Below are 20000 nucleotides of genomic sequence, written 5' to 3'. Positions count from 1 at the left end.
TACTATCATCATTAGTAAATATAACTACTGTATTTATAAGGAGTTGCCAATACCAAGCAAATCTTTCAGGTCTGACAGCATTTTAGATGGTGATATTATTCGCTGCTCTGCAAGACAGAGGATCATACAGAAATGGGGATAAGATCTTTCCTAGTTCAAAGTCTGAAATATTGCTGTGAAAGGTAAATTCACAATTGGTAGGCCTTCTTCATGTTCAGTTTAATCCTTGACAGTGTTCTTGGTTATACTTCAGAGATTCTCTGGGTTTACTGGAAACATGGTCTAGAACATTATCACACAAAATTATTACACAGTGGGACTTTGGTAAGCAATTCAAATGTAATTAGATTAGACATATGCAACCCAGTTGCATAGAGTAAAATATTTGTGGTAAGTAACAAACATAAGAAAGACCCAGTTTTTTTCATATTGTGAACCTTTGCTTTACTTACTCTCTTACACAGAATGGGGATGTGAGAGACTGGAAAACTTATTTTGACTTCATAGGTGTTGATGCTTGTAAGCCAGTGTTCTTCAGCGATGGGACCATCATGCGGCAAGTGGACACCACCACAGGAGCACTCAGGCTGGGAACCCACACTGGCAAGCTAAGAATGGGGCAGGTTTATTCAGGAGGTGAGAGCTTGGCTTATTTGGAGGTTGTGCTTCATTCTATATTCTCTTTCTGTTTTTTCTTAAAGTCGAAAAGTAATGGCTCTCATCACGTGTGCTTTGTTTCTCTCTGACAGGAAGCTGTGATGTTTTTACCGAGCTTATTGGCGCCAAGGGAAAGGATGTACTGTATGTGGGTGATCACATTTTTGGTGACATTCTGAAGAGCAAGAAGATCCGTGGATGGCGCACATTTTTAGTGGTTCCAGAGCTGGTACAGGAGCTTCATGTATGGACAGAGAAATGTTCACTGTTTACAAAACTCCAAAGCTTAGATGTCATGCTTGGGGATCTTTATAAGTAAGTTCAGAACTTGGTCTCACTTAGATTGAGCTGCCTTTGATGATTATGACAATGGTAGTAATTAACGAAATGTTCCTCAAAATACATCTTTCTCTTCTCCGTACAGAAATCTGGACTCCAGTACCTATGAACGACCCGACATCAGCAAGCTCAGAGGGGCAATCAAGGAGGTAACACATGAGATGGACCTCAGCTACGGAATGCTTGGCTCAGTCTTCCGGTCAGGCTCGCGACAGACTCATTTCTCTACACAGGTAACTTATAATTTGTTTTTGTTTGAATAACTTTACGAAGAGTTTTCATATTCTTTCTTTTTTAATTGTGACATCTCTCATTTTTTTAGAACGAGTTAAATGTTAAGATATGATAACTAAAGGTTACTGTTCTATTATTTCTAGGTTGCAAGATATGCAGACCTATATGCATCAACTCTACTCAATTTGATCTACTACCCATTCAGCTACATGTTCCGTGCACCTGCAATGTTGGTAAGTTGGCCTGCACTCTCAGTCCAACTGTAGTAATAAGACCAGCACAGCTGATGCTAGTTCATAAGCTCATATGTATGCTCTCATTTATGTATATACACAAATACAATATAATTTAATATCCCCTCTAACATGAAAGTATACTTGACATGACAAATGTAGAAAAAAGGTATAAATGAGATTGAATAGTTTCCACAATGCAAGAGCTGTAATTGACAAGTTTTGGGATTATTGCATCTTCACTGAAATTATTCAGTCTGATTTATACATTTTTTCTACATGGAAGCATACCTTGTGGGATGTTTTGTTATGTCTATTTGGCATTTCTATAGATTAGAGAAGATTTGTTTCTGTTATCATGTTCTCCATTCGTAATGTATGGGAGGACCTTTTGGAAGGCTGGTAAAACTCACTTTTATTTCTTTCTCTCATATTTTTATTTTATTTCCTTAATTATGTACAAGTATATGGCCCTGTTCACATGAGGTGTTTTCTATCACGCATAAGTAAGGTCACACAGCAACATGCTTTTCCTTTGACTGCTGGAGCAAACACATTTTGAGATTTTCCTTCATATATGCCTTTGATGGACATTTCAAGTTACATTTGTTTTTCATGGTGATGTGCCTCATTGACTATGGAATTGCTTGGTAGCCAGTGAGTAGAGAGTTTGTGTGTTCCTTGTGTAAACAGGGCCTAAGAGTGGTTAATATCTCTTAATTTCGGTTAAATTGTACATATTAGAATAAAAAAAATTATATCACAGATGCCCCATGAGTCCACTGTAGCACACGAACAACGCTTCCAAGTTGGCGATGGTCCAGTATCCACAAGATCACGTGCTTCCAGTGTCCAGGTTGACAACCCAGACAACCTCCAGTCCAAGAGACCTAAGGTGCGTAGGCATACCTGCAAAACCATAGACATCATCTGTCTGTTTTCTTGATTGTAATCTTTGTATGTGTTGAATTATAATAGACAAGGGTGTTTGACCTTCATTGCCATGAAAACAGATATTTAACTTTCCAAATTATTTGTTTATACAATGGACTTTCTTTAGTGATATGTCATCCAATCAAGTATTTTGTTCATCTGATAGAGTCATTGTTTATGTTCCAGTGGAGATACTTCAGCAATGAAGTTAACCCATTGATAGCAGATGGCATGATTTGCTGTCAAGGCAGCATCAGTCATAAACGCGGATGGCACCATGCCAAACAACATAAACCCACCACATGACTGTATACATATTTTATTAAAACTGCAGCCAGTGGGTTAATAACCAAAAGAATAATTTATGTTTGATAGGATAGACAGAGTATCAACTATTTTATTTTTATTACTTCTTATATATTTCTTCATTAGCGTTCTTATCAGAAGAGTTAACTTATTCATATGTTGCACTTCTTCTCTCTTTTTAGATCCTAGAGAGAGCCCAGTCGCTGGTTCCTCATGCACGCGCAGAAACTCCCAAACGTGTCACTCATTACCACGATGAAGACGACTCGGAGGAAGAAAGTGACAAATCTTCATGAATATATTCTATAATTCAGTAAATATTTTGTTGGTCTTAGGATTTCTTCTATAGGGGACTGGCTTTAATAAATTTGCCAGTGGGTTTTGTTACTTTGTTTACAGAAATGGGTTTTAGAAAATTGGAAAAAAAGGACTTTTAGCTATTTGTCTTTTTTTTTTTATGAAGAAATCACTTTCTGTTTATCAGGATTAGTGAGTTTTCTATATGGAAATGTGTTGTCCTGTAGATGAGGATAGTTTAATGCCAAGGGAATTTGGATATTGATACTTTTATGAGTTTTTCTTTTGTATATTTTAACTTTCTTATGATGGGCTGTGGGTGACTTTTTGCAGTTCCCAGAATGAACACATGAAATTTTTAATGGGAATGAGAAAATTTTAAAAACTATTGTCATTTTTTGTATTTTTAGGGAAGGTGCTTTGTCAAAAATAATTATTTATGCACATATGCCATTCATCAAGAAATGTTGATATTTTAAGAAGTTTTATTGTGCATGAACACTTTTTGAATTACTGAAGTGATAATACATAGTAATCATAGATAATATCTATACATGCCTTTTAGCATATAGTTAAATTTAGGATTTCTTGCCTTCACTAACTGATTGCATCAAGAGTTCAGATTCTTCAGAACACGAGATTGACCTACAATCCAGACTAGCAATAAGTTTAGTTCTTGTAACATTTTATATTTAAATCCAGTGTGAAAGTGGCAAAGAGGAGGGATATCTAATGCACCTTTTGCTACTCACAAGAAGGGCGCATTTTTGTGGTGCATACATGATCATATATGGTCATTTTCCATGCATAAACGTGACAGATATCCTCATTATATGGTGTTCAATCAAGTAGGATAGATCTATTAAGGAAATAGGCTGTGCATGTTTTCAGAATAGGATCAGGAAAGTCAACATTTTAGCTAATAACATCGCCTTAGAGGCATAGACGTAGAGAAAATATCCCATATGGCATATTGGGCAGTTATGAAACAATAGCTGAATCTATTTACAAATCAGTTTTAATTTAGATACATAAAGTGCATACTGTACAGAGTGTAAGGTTTATCGTATAGAAAGTTTACTAAGTTTGTATATATTTCAGATGTTTTATTGCACATTTTATCAAGAAACCGTATGGTCTGCTTATGCATTCCAGTATTGTTGTGCTAGATAACAATACACTTTTTTCATGCCTCTTTTCTCTTCCTTTCTTTCTCTGTAAATGTGCTGACAGGTGTTAATTATTCTTAATTAACATTTTTAAACATGTTGCTCTATATTTGACATTCTCAAAACACATGACAATGCATCATCCTTTAATCAGTTTCTTGAAAATTTATGAAGCCAAATGACAAAGAAGTTGGAATTCATGTAGTTGTGTGTGTAATTATGAATTAGACAGGAGTATTTTTGTGTAGGCTCTTGCATGTGTTCACATGTGGGTGAAATTTGTTACAGTATTTTTGGTAAATGTTGCATTTTTATTCACACTCTCCCATACTATAATTGACATCTCCTATAACACTGCCTTGAAACTTCTGTGATGGAAAGTATGTAGTAGTAAATGGAAAATCATTATGCCTAGCTCAACCCAAAACAATCCTTGCACCAAGAGAAACTTCTTTTATACTTTGATATGTGGATGTTTAGCATTTAATAGATTTCATATGTAAATCAACCTCGTGTTATTTAAATGCATACATTGCAATACTTTGCTTTCACAGTGGATATTTCTTTGATTATCTGAAGCAAAAATATAGGGTTTATAATAAAGTTAGTATTACAGTTTTTGTATATTGCAATGGCAGTGCAATCTGGGTATCACTGCAGTTTATCGGGTGATTTTTAAATGTAGGAAAAACATATGGCAGAATGCAGATTAATTGCTATCCTTGTGATGCAGAGTTTCAACCCTTTTTATTCTTCTGTTTCTTTTTAATTAAGAAGAAAAATAACATTTGACAGTACATTAAGTGAACACAAGGCAGACATTGCAGGTTCTTTTAATATTAAGATAATGAACATAACCAGACAGCTCCCCATTTTCTTTCAGATTGGAAAATTTCAAAGGAAAAACTGTCCCCAAAATCATAAATCTATGCAAAGTGAATTAAACATGGATTTGTATAGTTTTACTTTAGCAATTTAGTACTTTTAGGTATTCATGTGTTCATGATTTGCTGATAAGTATACAGTTTATTTTGTATTATAGTGATTTTTTATTTAAATTGTAATATAGTGGACCAGGAATTAAAATAATTTTTCTCACATATATGAATGCTGCATGAAATAAAAATACATATTAAGTCCTGTTTTATATCCTTAAGCCATCATTCCTAGTAGATATCCAACCAGCAGTTGAGAAAACCATCTGATTTAAAAATAACCGTAAGCACAAATTTTAGAAACTTACATATGTAATCATTTTCTACATCATAACCTCAAGAATGCCTTTTGTTTCTTTTTCCTCTAGATGTGAGGATAAAGTTGAATCATATATATTATAATTTTTTCAGTTTTTTATTTGGATTAGCATTAATTACACATTTTTCAAAACTAAGTTTTTGTGGTTCTTTCTTTTAAAGAGGTGACAGGAAAATGAAAAACAAAATTTAATACCTTTTCTTTTCCTCAGTTCATATAAATTGAAAATTGAGCTAGCACATACCCAGGGACAATATATTGATCTCTCCTTTTAAGGGAAAGCAATAAATGTGAAGTGGCTTCAAAAAACTGATTATATTTTGAACATTGTCATCATTTTAATATCAATGCTGCACATTTTTAAGGCCTATTTCTGGGGTACCCAAATGTGAACTGTAAGACTTTTCCTCCCTAACCTTTCACTGGCTGTAATGTTAAACCAATGTATATAGAATTAGTTTTATTACATTCAGGAAAACAATGGTTAGGACATTCCAATCTTTTATTTTGGTATATTTTTTGCATAATAGTAAAAAATATGGTTAATAAAATACTTGCTTTTACTCTTGCCAAAAATTTTTTTTTTTTTTTTTTTTTTTTTGCTTTATCATAAATTGATGACCAAAAACTGAAAGTAGGAATATCACATCACAACCATCCTGTTTTTTAATTAAGTGAGACTAAATATTCCTATCTTTTTTGGTCACAAACTGCAATCTAAGCAAATGATGGAAAACACCCTCCACCACAAAAAAATCAATTTTTTATTTGCTGGGAGTCAAAACTTGATAGATAAAATAAAAGAAAAATTGAGCAGTAAACTCTCCATCTGGTAAGAATAAAGTCTGACTTTACTAAATATACAATATGAATGTTTAAGTCTACTGCAGTAAATTGTATAAATTTTCACTGAAAAATGAAAAATTCAATCTAGATGACAAATGAAAAAAATATATTTCTACTTCCAGTAGAATGTTTTAAATTACTCTTTTTTCTAATGGGTCTTCCTCATGATCATGATTTGTGCTGCACTTCATTCTTTTCAATTGTCACATATTTCTTGTAAAAGTTTGAATGATGAAAAAATATATATCTATTTTCATGAAACTATATTGTTGGAGAGCAATAACACAAGTATAGATTCAACATTTTAGAAAAGTGGAATTGACAAACCATGACCATAGACTTTCTGAATCTTCCTGAATAAAATATTACATCCTAAGTAATGTCCACAAAACACCCTCATTTTCACTCTTTGAGGTAAGAGTCAGAAATCATACCTCCCCCCCCTCCAAAAATAAATAAATAAATAAATAAAAAGAAAGTCAGATGGTCCCCTATATATTTATTTTATAATCAAAAGATAATCAGTCACTTTCTTTGAAAATTAACCCATCCACGACGGGGGTATTCTAGCCTTGAATGTCACAATGCCGGGGCGTTCGAATTATTAGGCCTAAATCAATTGAATGGCTGGCACAATACTGTGCCGCCCGGCCAATGGGCTTTTGAATGCGCGGTACAATACTGTACCACCCGTCCAGAGAGGGTTAACAAACAATAGCATTATGGAGAATCACTCAAAAAATATAAACACAAGATTTATTTACAGAAAAGTTTAATCACAAATGGAGTACATATCAACTTATTTTTATACGAACATTGTCATGTTACAAAACAATGCCATGATTAGGAAATTCTCTATTTTTTCATTCTTTTGATGATTCACTGGAAACAACAAAATACCATCATCAAATATATACTGCACATATACATGTGTTAAAACACCAAACAAAGTGAATTACCATACATAAAGTTATGCTACAAAGACCTTTGATTTCTTAATTTTAAAAAATATGTTTGGAGAAAAAGTATTTCATACTATAATAAAATGTGACTTATAGATCAATTCAAAAATTGAAATTTGAAACCAAGCCTTTAAAGCTACAATATCTCTACAGTAGAGACTATACTATCTGTTCAGTCACCAAAAACATTTATTCCCAAAAAAAGGCTCATTAGGATTAGCAGTGACAACTAAATCCTATCAGAAGTAATAGCAATGGATTTATCATGTGCGCAATATTTTATGGCTAGCAATACACTTACCTATACAAATGTTTACTACATTCCTTATTCCTGCATGTTATACAATTCAGGTACCAGTTTCTTCTATCAGTTTTCTCATGCGGCAACAACAAAGGTCCTCCCAACACCTTATCAAATAAAGATATGTCCATTTCGACAATATATAATCTATAAATTATTGGAAAAAAAAAATCAAAAGATACACTTACCTGCAATACCTTAATCAAAAAATAATAATTATCTCCACTATTTCACTTGGTAGATTAAGTGTTTTATGACACTGAGTATGAGACAATATATTTTGTCTCTTTCAGACTGGTGCTTATGATGTAGTGGTTGGTGAAAATGCATAAATGGTGCTTCCATGTTAAGACAAGCTACACAACCTTGCAAACCCACACTGGAATGAGAGCTGAAAGGAAAACTTCCAACTGAACTACCCCAAACTCTCACACCTAGCCTTCCCCTCCCCTCCCACTGCCTCTCTCACAGGCTATCTCAGATTTCTCAAAACAATCTTCACAGGAGTTTCTACTTGTGAACATTTTACAAGATTGTCTTACACCAGCAGACCGTTTCAACTTTCTTTTACAGGCACATTTTTCTAGGGAGTTATTAAATACATGTCCTTTTGCATAAGTTTAAAAATTCAGTTTCTATCCATTTGATGGTAGGTTTTGTGGTATAAGTGAAACTGACAATTTATTGTGATCTTGTACATAGCTGCTATTATTGTGACCTGCAGTATTGTGCGACTTATTGTGATATAGTGTTCTGCAGGAATTTGTTCAACCTTCGACTCACAAGTGCAATATTCGAGATATGAGCATTGAAATCCAGTGATAACTTGAATTCAGCTCTGTTCTAAGCCTCTCATCCGGTCATCAGCATTTAACTCAAAGGGATGGCATGCTTTACCCTAGTTTATGGGATGAACTTGCTTTGGAAGGGAATTATGGCAATTTCGTGTGACAAAAGATATATAGTATTTTGCTAGATGTGGAAGGACCACATGATCTTGTATGCATAACTGGCATTAACCAGCTGAAATATGATTTATGTATGGTTACATCTTCTCTGTCCTGGAATGTCTGGATTTGATGAATATTACATTTTCAGCCAAATAACACATTGTACAATGACACCTCTTAACCCATTCGCGCCGGTTGACGTGCTGACACGTGGTCGAAAAAAGCCCCGGACCCGGGTGACGTCCTGGCACGTGCTACATTTTCGGCCCGCGCGCCGGGAGGCCAGTAGCGACGTGCTGAAACGTCCGCATTAACACTAAAAAAACAGTGCTGTAACATCTTTTTCGACTGATATACATCCTCTGAACATAGCACTACTTTCTACACATGACTACACTTAGACGCAATCACGCAAACCATAAGGATAGTGGTGAAAACGCTCTGCGAGCGTCAGAGCGACCGCGCGCAGCGGGAAAACACCCCGGCACGAACGGTTGCGCGCTTGAAATCTTCCCGGCGTTATCGGGAGTAGGCGAAATTCCGCCCCGGCGTGAATGGGTTAATGGATGAGTTTTCCCTCATATGTAGGGTAGGAGATTTTAATAAGAAAGTGCAATAAAAGGGCCATAAACACTGTTCTGCCATGCTCTGTGTCAAAGACACACGTTGGGACCGGTAAAAATCCCAGTATGGATGGAAGATCCAATTCCTTTTGGCTTATGTCCAATGACAGCTTTCCAGAGATATATTGATTTAATACCCCCAGAGATCCTTTAGGGATGTGCCACAAACCATGGACAGTGTTTTCTCAACATCCCATTAAAACAAGCTAGAAGAGAATAATTGTGTGCTCACCTAGGTAATATTTCCACAATATGAGACAGTCAGTGAAGAATAATAAAACAGTGTAGGGCATAAAAGTGGCAATGCTGTACTATCTGTTAGACATTTTGAATTCTAGCTCCATAGTTGGGAAAATTCAGTCACCAGCCAACTCCTGACCTTCCTCCAAGTGAATGAACACTTTGATGTTGAGGAATAAACCCGCCACATGACTGTATACCTATTTTATTAAAACCACGACCAATGGGTTAATATGAGACACCAACAGTATTCTATGAAATTTTTCATCCCAGGTAAAACTTGTTTATCATGTGTTAGACAGGCAACTTAACATTTCTAGAGTTTGGGCATTTCAATTTTTTCTCCTTGTACCTAGTTTTCAGCTAGCATGTTTGACATCAGTCCAAAAGAGACAAAGATATTTGAAGAATGGAAAAAAAAAAATCTGCCTCAAAGGACTGGTGTCAAAGTATGCCATACCTTCCCAATTGCCTGTTATTTTTGTTTCTGCAGGTTTTAAAATCAGAGATAATCAGCAAGAGGGAGTGTGGCCATGGGAATACAGGGACGGGAGGGGAGGGGAGGAGGATATATAAACGTCAGGAGGGTTTAGTAGCTGGAAAGGTTGCCTTTTCTGTTCTTGTTCCAGCATGGGTTGCATGATTGTGCAACGTTTCTCAAAACAAGTATTTCACTAAGTGCTACAGCATATTAGACACCAATCCTTTTAGACAGAAATGTATGACAAATGTTTCATCTCAAAACTAACATTATTCTATTAGTTTCTTTTCACTCATAATTTACAACTCTATTTGGGAAAATAATGAAAAATGCCAACTAAATGTTACCCACTGAAATGACTATGCAAATGTACTGAACATCCTAATCAATTAAGGCCAATGCATTATGTAATATAGATGTAATATATTTCCATGCTTGTAAGCTAAAAATTAGCAAAAACAGCCTGGTTTAAGTTGAGCTCTTCCTGAACATTGCACCATAAATATGTTGAGTGTACTAGTTTAACAAACAAAATCATCAGGAAGCATGTATAAAATGTAAATTGGATTTCAGCAGTGCGTGATACTGCTCAGAAAATATTTTAGGATTCAAAGTTTTCACATAATACAGAAATTTAGATTCTACACTTGTATTTCCAAGTGGATGCATTAAAAAGGCTCCTTTACCCAGGTGATTCTTTCATATCATAATGAATAAAATAAAAAAACATGACATCAGAGTCTGCAATTAGCCAAGTAACCTACTAACATATGTTTTCATATAATATATATCATATGCATAATTTCTGCCTAATAGTATAAAATTTTGTTTTATTTAATACGTTGGTACTTTATTTAACTTTTGAGCAATTCCGATACAGAGAATCAGAGACAATTTATGGGGCTGAGTCAACAGCATTCTGGGGAAAAAAAAAAGTAAATATGGTGTCCATCCTTGGGAGGCTTTCATCTGAAACAGGCGGTTCAAAAATTGCTAAGCATACACTTTTAGGTAACTTTGTTTTTTCTGGACATTTATACTTTCTTTCTATGGGTCACCATGAACTGGACACAGTAATTTATTTTCAAGGATAGGATTTTGACTAGATAAGAAAAGAGATTAAGTCAATATTTGGCATTCAGAAGTAAATCATCTATGCAAATAAACTAATTCTCTATCAAACATTTGAGAAACTTATAGATGCATATGGATATGAAAATATAATGTTGAAGCTCTTAAAAATATTACTACAAATAACAAAATCCTTTGAGCAGTAATGCAAGTAATCAAAGTTAATGATTTCCTCTCCTGACATTAGGTAATGGAAATAATACAATTCTCAAAACTATGAAAAAGTATGTAAGATCCACTTGTACAAAACATATACATCCTGCTTTATTATGACAGACAAATTTAACAGGTGTAATACCTTTGCAAAGCATATTTAGATAACAAATGTTTCTCCTTTATCATTCATGGTCTAAATACAACATATCTGTAGCATTGATGAAAAGTACATTATATCTACATTTTGTTACAAGTTTCTAAAGAATGTTTGTGAAATAAATCCTTACAAGTCTGAATTAAAACCATAACCAGCTATATTTACAATTTCCTTTTCTACATTATATGTTTACTAAATCTGAGATAAAAGAACAGGAAATATGAATTACTTCTTCACAAATATTATTCATAACATAGTAACCTTAACACCTGATACAAATCACACTGCAAAATGTAATTAAAGCTTTTGCTTCAGAGTTAGTAAATAATACAAAAATAATTTCAAGATATCTGTAAGGAAACCCGAATACCAATAGATAGAACATTCTCATTGTATCCTCATCATGCATCAGGCACATTAAAAACATGAAACAAAGGAATAATAGCAAGCTCTTCTTAGAAACTCTCTTATCCAACAGCCACAGAGTCAATGGCACAAGTGAAATGCATCCACAGTAGATGTGTAAGAGACAGTTTCACAAATGAACAAGTAGCTTTCTAAATATTCTGCAATTAGCTTAACTGATGATGCAAGAAGAACTGAAAGAAAGCCACATCTGATTTCAAGAAGTTTAAGCGTATATCATTTATGTGGATCACCGATCACTGTGATAAATAAGTTTTAAAGGTGCTTCATAAATAGAAAAGCCATCCAGTTCCAACATGCTCAGTGTTCAACATGTAGCAAATGAAGCTTTTTCTGCACTATAAGACACAAGTTCTCTATCACATATCTAAAACTCCTCTATAACTGACAACATGCAATAACATGACATCAGTGATCAATAATCTATTTCCTCACTTTAATGGAATGGTCATACCTAATGAAAGATGGCAAAGGAACATTGAAAAAATAATCAATACATGATTAGTCACTGTCTCCCTAGTAAGCATTAATGTCTGCTAGCCCAGAAAGATAATCTTTCCTCTTAGCAAAATTGGCAAGAAGAATTCGATGTCATGATTATACAGCAAATCAACACTTTATCTCTTCTTCTACAATGAAGACGAGATAGTCAGCACAACTATTTTGATTCCAGAATTGGATTACACTGATTCAGATGCACACACAGCTCAAAATAACAGAGCTTAATGTACATCAACGAGAGGTACCGGTCCTGTACCTGGCAATATATGGCTGGATCTAGTTTCATATTTGTGCAGTTCTTCGTGGGTCATATGAGACAAGCATCAGGAACAGGGTAGGCCAGAGGCTTGAGGTCTCTGAATAAGTAAATTTGAGCATAGTTCCACTTACACAACATCAAAAAGTCCTTGCTCAATAGCCAGCTCGAGTAATTAGCTTCGTGGTCGGTGAAAAAAAAAATCTTGCCAAAAACCACATGAAAAATTTACTCTTCTATAAACTCTGACATAAATATTCACGAGCTCTTACTTTCAGATTCATACCATATCAATTGTGATACCTTGAGAATCTACAATCTATGTTGTACACATAAATGTCAAATACACTTTATTCCTCTACGTTGTTTTGTGAAAACACTCAATTTCACTCTAAAAGTTAATTATGGGCATTTATTCAAAATCAATATATCTTCCTGGAGTTAAGGTTGCCACATAACTCTTATCCCTTTTACAAAGTATTTCAATATGACAAAGGAATCAATAAGCAAAGGCAATAATACCAACAAAACATAAGATTTCTTATTCTTGATCAGAATCACTATTGAAATAACATAATCAAGCAAGAACAGTCCTAGTAGTAATTGGTTCTCCAATCAATCAAATAATAACAAAAGGTAGGAAACTCATGAAAAAAGTAACCATTTCCTGGTTTTAGTTATTCAAACACTTTCATAGAAAATGTTTTAAAAAAATGCATATTGACAAGGATTTACATATCAAAAGATGATAGGGTCAGTTTACAGCTTCTTATCTATCTAAAGGAACCATGTTATAGCAAAATTTGTCAAGAAAAAATACCTGAAAAATATGCAACTAACTTGACCGGTACCTATCACTCTGAATCTAGAAACTACTGGTAAGAGCATATTCCAGCAGATGCTACAATAGTCTAAATCATTATCCAAAATCTACATCATACTTTGATGTCAACTATGCTGCTCATGATACTTCATCTGTGCTACATCTGGCATATTTTATGCATCGCTCATGATAATCCTAAACAAAAGGTATTTGCAAATGACATTTTCTATAGCAGACAAAACAGCATATGAATATGGTATGAAGCTCAAAGGGAAACTCATAAGCCTTTTGTATTATTTGAGAACAACATGAAGTCATCGAAAAAAGTTCAAAACTAATCCTCCATTTATCTAAAATACAGGATGGACCAGTTTAGTAAACAGTAGTCAACGTCTGTTTACTTCCAATTCAAACTATATAATCATCAGCAACAACATTTGTGCAACTCTGCCAAAATGTCATTTCCAAACAAAGTATATTATGACAAGTTCCTTACAGATCCACACTATAACGCATAGTATCTGCTTCACTCAGGAGTCTGCTATGCTATCACAGTCTATTTGTGCGTTCTCCATACCATTAACCGTCACATTTGGCTTGGCCACAAAACGACGACGGGCCTGTGACAGCAACTCAGTTTTGCGCTGAGCCAGCATCTGCTCTCGCTCTTGGGGTGACTTGCTGAATCGCCCACCGGCCCCGGAGATTCCAACACCAATGCCACTTCTGTGGAAAAAAAATTTATACATGGACTGGGAAGTGAATATGTATAAGTCTATGTAAATAAACAAGATTCTAAACCATTATCCTATAATGATGACAAGGATTGATCAAATATAGCTGCCAAATGAGTATACATCTTAACCCAATGACAACAGGGTGTCACACGTGTGACACAGCAAAAAGTGTGTAATGAAGGGGTGTCACACCACTGTGACATCCCCCCAAAAAATTTATGCCAGGTGTCACACATGTGACATTTCTGAAAATGTACCAGTGGATGGCAAGTGATATGCGGGAGTGTTCTAAGGCAAGAAATAATCAAAATAAGGTGATTTTATGATTTTTTACATAATTATTTATTGACATTATATGTTTACACACGATTTACATTTCTGCCTTTGCCATGCGCCGCCTTTGCAACAGTGGGCAGCAGGTAAAATAAACAGGTAAAAGCAGAGATTTTACCTGAAATTACATGCATTTCCCATCACCGTATATGACATCATGATGATGTTCTGTCATATGAATCACGCGTCACCATTTCATAAAACCACGTATGACCAATGTCACAGGATATAATGTCATTCCATTGACCTCATTGGCCTACTTCTTCCACGTTGTTCAATATGACATTCCTATCAGTCACCTGGTGGGAAATTTGGGAAAACCTCGGGTATAAAAGGAGGTCGATGATCCCCGTAATTTCATTTGGTGAAAGAAGGATAACGTCCCGAAAAAGTTTGAGTTTGCTGGTTCTCCTGGGGTCAAGGTAGACCTGGATGCAACCAGCAGGCCTCCTTCAACACATCATCCGCATGACCAATAGGGGGGTTTAAAATTTATTACAGTTATTTCTGGTCCCATCACCCAATCGTTTGTGTTGAGCTATTTCCACAGACGATGTCCCGGGATCAGTTTGACCACCTCACTACCCACCTTCATTTTGCGCATCTGGGGGATGGGGAAAAGGTTCCCAAGGACTATCTGTGGTAACTCTGACTGGTTATAGACATCCCCAACACAGCCTTTGTTGAGATCTTGGTCTCCAAGGAAGACATCGCCATAGACGAGTCTTTGTGGAAGTTCCACGGGAGACTGAGTTTTGTCACCTTCAATAAAAACAAGCGGGCTAGGTTTGGTTTGAAGGTGTACAAATTGTCGGCCAGTACTGGCCCGTCCAGCAGATACACTTTGTGTTTCCGGATTTACACAGGCCAGGATAAGAGCACTGTGCCAGCCTCGATGAAGGCAGTACTGGATTTACTGGAATTTAGTGGTAGCATGAGGAAAGGGTAAACTGTCTTTGTAGACAATTGGTACATTTCCCCATCTCTTTTCCATATAGTCCAGTCCCGACGGACAAATGCGGTGGGGACAGTGAAGGTAACACGGAAGTGGATGCCCCATGACCTCACCCTGAAAAGGAGGGGCGATGTGGACTATAGGAGCAGCGCCACAGGGTTGCTAGCTCTACAGTGGAGTGACTGTAACATTGTTACGATGCTCTCCACCGTCCACATTGCTCAGGTCGAGATGGGAGGGAAGCCCCGCATTGTTGCCAACTACAATGTCAGCATGAAGAGCGTTGACATTGGGGACCAATTCTCCGCCTCATATTCCACCCCTCGAAAGTCGAGGGTGTGGTATCAGATCTTCTTCCTCTTTGACTTTTCCCTTGTGAACTCTTTCGCCGTGTATCATACCATGGAGGGTAAGAAGCCACAGAAGGAGTTCCGCATGGAGTTGGCGATGCTAATGATCAGTGTCACAAGGAGTGATCACTCAAGAAGCAGAGAGGCCACACGTCATCCACATGAGTAGGTCCAATCCTGACTTCAACAGCGGGGGCACTCTATTGAGTCCGTTCCAGACGGCAAGCATCTTCGCTGCCGCTGGTGCTCTGCCAGGGATTTTCTGAAGGCTACCTGCAGCAGGTGTTCAGGGTTGTCTAGTCAGATTGTGCTTTGAGGCCTGGCAATCTGCAGCCTGACTTTCTCTCTCACTGAACCTCTCCCCTTCTTTTCCTGTATATATGCCTTTTTTTTATGTTCATTTTTTTCATATGTATGTGTGTATGTTTTATTTTTATTATATCTATGTTTTGTATTCATTTTTTTTTTTTACATACATAAATTTATTTTTCTTGTACATATATATATTTCCACTCATGATACCTTGGCAGCAATGTTTTTAAGCAAAAGAGTATGCTACAGAAAGATTATTAACTTATAACATCAGTAGAAGTAGTATTTGTCAAAGAAAAGGCTTTAGCTTAGCTCATGATATTTCACATAGTACAAGATTAAACATAAGTAGAGTATAAACTCTGGACTCAGAGTTAGAAGCATTATAACATCGATAAAGCTTGTATTGTGCCTCACAAAGTCAACTCAATATCATCTTTCATTCAAATCACGCATTACAGAAAAAAACAAAAAAAATTACACACGCAATTAAAAACATAATAAGTCAGGCTTATATTTTGTCCAGTAGACTGTGTGTGTCACGTCACTGTACCCAGCGTCACGACTCAGGCGATATTACTCAGGCCCGCAGTAAAGGGTTGTCAGCTCTCGCCGAGCCCCTTGGCATTGGGTTAATCAGTCAAATGTAGTTTTATCATAATGTTTTCTCTCTCCATCTCATAAATCAAACTAATATTCCATCAAAAAAAAGAATCCCATATTGTTACAAAAGTATTTTCTACTTTACCCTTCAGACTCCGTGTCACTTGGATCCTCAGTGGTGGCTGCATCCATCTCAAAGGGCACTGGCAGGCTCAGGGGCCGTGATGGAGTAGGAGAGGCATCCACAAAATCTTCCTCTTCCTCCTTTGCATCTTCTTGCTCACTCAACAGATTATGGCTCTTTTCATCCTCTTTTTGCACTTCGAACATCGGGCTGAAAGAGTATTTTATATATTGTATACCAACTTCACAGATTTTGCCATTCAGACTAAGCAGTGTTAGTGATTTCAGATAAAAGTTCCCAGCACTGAGTATACAGTACCCATTTCCTGACCATTCTCAAAGGGTACAAGGTCACAATGGAGCACTCATCTTCTCAAAAGAGGGGTGGAGGGTCACATTAACCCATTCACGCCGGGGCGGAATTTCGCCTACTCCCGATAACGCCGGGAAGATTTCAAGCCCGCAACCGTTCGTGCCGGGGTGTTTTCCCGCTGCGCGCGGTCGCTCTGACGCTCGCAGAGCGTTTTTCACCCACCCTATCCTTATGGTTTGCGTGATTTCGTCTAAAGTGTAATCATGTGTAGAAAGTAGTGCTATGTTCAGAGAATGTATATCAGTCGAAAAAGATGTTATAGCACTGTTTTTTTAGTGTTATTCTATTGAACTTTTTCCATATTCTTTACTCCTATGTTGTAATACCAATGGGAAGTGGAAGCATTCTTCTAGTGAGGTAACAAACATAGTTTTTTTTTCAATTTATTTTTTCTTCCTAAACGAAAAGAAAGAGAATATGAACAACCATACATGTGCATACAAGTGAATGCAAGTAACAGCAATGTTTTTTCAAGTGTCATTTTCTTTTAGTGGGGCAACAAAAAGATGTTATATAATTTTTTTTTTTTTTTTTTTTTATTCCTCGGCCAATTACAATTGATTTTACGATAGTCTTTCGACTCAGATCATCATATTCAACAAATCAGAAACAGAAATCACCATGCCGTAATCAAGATTACGTATGTACCTGAGACGTCATTCATATTACGTTATATCCCATTTTCTACTATTTAGAAGGATAAACTAAAGTAGCTAAGACAAATCAAGTATGAAAATCGAATTGTACTAAGAATAATCTATCATTCTAATGCGGACGTTTCAGCACGTCGCTACTGGCCTCCCGGCGCGCGGGCCGAAAATGTAGCACGTGCCAGGACGTCACCCGGGTCCGGGGCTTTTTTCGACCACGTGTCAGCACGTCAACCGGCGCGAATGGGTTAATGGGTGTGGGGCTTCTCATCTCCCCCTCTTCACATCATCAAATAACCTGAACCTTAGTTATAGTTTTAGGGTTCTACTGGTGGTAAATGACTTGGAAGTACACCAGGTGAATGACTTGGTCAGGGCAGTTGAGGGAGGTTACATGTGAAATCATCAATGTTCTGGAGGAAGTTTATTAACCCATTGACGACGGTGCTATTTTGGCTCTAAGTGGTCGAAATGCCGGGATATTCGAATGCATAAGCCTAACGCCTCGGGATTCTTGGCCACACTAGCCGCGGGCGAGTGCTGTATGCCCAATCACCCGGCGCACCGGCCTTGACTAAATATCTCATCGCCGGTGTCTGACCCAAAAACCACTGAACGTGATAGCAAGTCAACCAGCGCAAATGGGTTAAGAGTCAAGGTCATTACTTGGACATGTGGTATAGTGTCCTGCTCTTAACCCTTTGATGACAGTGCGTCACACCCGTGTGACACGGCTAAATGCCTGATGACGGGGCGACGCACCAGTGTGACGTTCCCGATGCAATATTGCATAGGCAATATTGCACTATCAGACAATGCAAGTCTGAGCAACAAAGCACTCAAGTTCTTCCTCCCTCAGTTCCCCAGATAGTGGGCTTTGATCTAGTAAGAAGGGGGATAATCCTAGACCTTTGTCTGATTCCTGGTAAAGCTAGTGAAGCCATGGCTTTCTTCATTACTTTACATACCTAGGACCATCATGTGACGCAAACATCGGCGGAGGGTTGACTAAACGCTGCTCTAGAATGTTGTCAATTGTCACCTCAAGGCTGTGTGTATGCTGAAGATCTTCTAATATATCTGAATATGACACATCTGGGAACATTTGTTGAACCTGCAAAGATTAAGTTATCATAAAGGATATCAACTCGTCCAGATTTTCATCTACATTTATTACATAATATAAGGTGACATTTTAAATTAAATATTGTACAATTATTTTTAGGACCTACCAAAGTTCTCAACCTTTACAAACTGGTATTGAAATAGAATCCATTTACCTATCATGATTATAATATCTAAAAAGTAAGATCTGAGAAACCCTCTCTTACCTGTCTGGCAAGATTGTCAAGCTGAGATGTAGACGCAGGCTGGGAGTTAGGCTGGTGATGGCGTGGTAATTGCGTGTGGCTCTGCTCTACACTAAAGCTTGGAAGCCAGGACACATACCGCCAGCCTGGAGTACCTGGAGAGCCCTCAGGAGCAGCAGGAGAAGGGAATGCACCTCCGGCCCCATGAGGTACCTCTCCTACGCCATTGTCATCCCGAAGGTCGTTCTCCTCTCCAGCAGGTAACAGCCCATTGAGAAGAGTTCCAGAGAGGGAAGCAACTTCATTCTTTAGAGAGCATATAATCAAAAGACTGTAAGTAACACAGAACAAGGACAAGGTATAAACTGTATACTTATTAGCAAATCCACTAACATAATATATGGCTAACTTTATAGTCATCAACCATCTAAAACAGGATGGGGTGTAATCACACCAAGCTGACCTGTTCTGGTTTGTGCAGCTTATGTCTGCATGTTGGACATGAAAGGTCTTGATGCAGCCATGCCAACAGGCAAGAGGCATGGAAAAGGTGCGTGCAAGGTAGTCTTCTGCCCGTTTCCAGATGCTCCCAGCATATGGCACATGTGCTCTCCTCAGACAGAATGTCCATGCCAGAAATTTCTGGGTACCTGTTGAATTTACAGTATGGTGTCATTATCATTTAGCTTCTCATGGCATTGAAAACTATTGATCTATCAATATCCTTTAAAATCACTGTCTCAATGCATAGGTGAGTGTGTTGTGTGGGAGGGCTGCATGTGGGGGTACATATGGGTGGATATATGAGTAGGCATGAGGGTGCATGTGTGGGCACATACATGGATGCCTACGTGGGTGCAAGGGTGGGTATGGGGGTAAGTATATGGGTGAATGTATGGGTGCATGTGTGGGTGTGTTGGAGCATGGATGTATGGGACCATGGGTGTGAAGGTGAATGTGCAAGTGTGGGTACAAGCAT

The 20000-nt window shown here is 37.2% G+C and overlaps 2 protein-coding genes across 9 annotated transcripts in view; one reads left to right on the top strand and one right to left on the bottom strand.

The window, feature by feature from the left end:
* Window positions 1-5304, top strand: part of Nt5b (5' nucleotidase B) — a 75331-nt gene extending 70027 nt beyond the window's left edge. For all 7 annotated transcript variants that reach the window (XM_043007246.2, XM_086541742.1, XM_086541743.1 and 4 more), the window contains 6 exons: window positions 465-636; window positions 750-972; window positions 1082-1229; window positions 1374-1463; window positions 2230-2358; window positions 2885-5304. In XM_043007246.2, the coding sequence (XP_042863180.1) occupies window positions 465-636; window positions 750-972; window positions 1082-1229; window positions 1374-1463; window positions 2230-2358; window positions 2885-2998 (876 nt within the window). In that variant the 3' untranslated portion in view covers window positions 2999-5304. The remainder of the gene's footprint in view (window positions 1-464; window positions 637-749; window positions 973-1081; window positions 1230-1373; window positions 1464-2229; window positions 2359-2884) is intronic.
* Window positions 5305-11166: 5862 nt separating this feature from the next.
* The window catches only part of LOC122247712 (E3 ubiquitin-protein ligase AMFR), a 34415-nt gene continuing 25581 nt past the window's right edge, over window positions 11167-20000 (bottom strand). For both annotated transcript variants that reach the window (XM_043007243.2, XM_043007244.2), the window contains 5 exons: window positions 19485-19671; window positions 19043-19327; window positions 18680-18825; window positions 16711-16899; window positions 11167-14001 (listed from right to left, as the gene is read on the bottom strand). In XM_043007243.2, the coding sequence (XP_042863177.2) occupies window positions 13806-14001; window positions 16711-16899; window positions 18680-18825; window positions 19043-19327; window positions 19485-19671 (1003 nt within the window). In that variant the 3' untranslated portion in view covers window positions 11167-13805. The remainder of the gene's footprint in view (window positions 14002-16710; window positions 16900-18679; window positions 18826-19042; window positions 19328-19484; window positions 19672-20000) is intronic.

Source organism: Penaeus japonicus, unplaced genomic scaffold (genome assembly GCF_977035675.1).
Source record: "Penaeus japonicus unplaced genomic scaffold, GWHDUDI00000001_assembly GWHDUDI00000011, whole genome shotgun sequence".
Classification (NCBI taxonomy): domain Eukaryota; kingdom Metazoa; phylum Arthropoda; class Malacostraca; order Decapoda; family Penaeidae; genus Penaeus; species Penaeus japonicus.
This window is presented reverse-complemented; position numbering and strand designations above follow the sequence as displayed.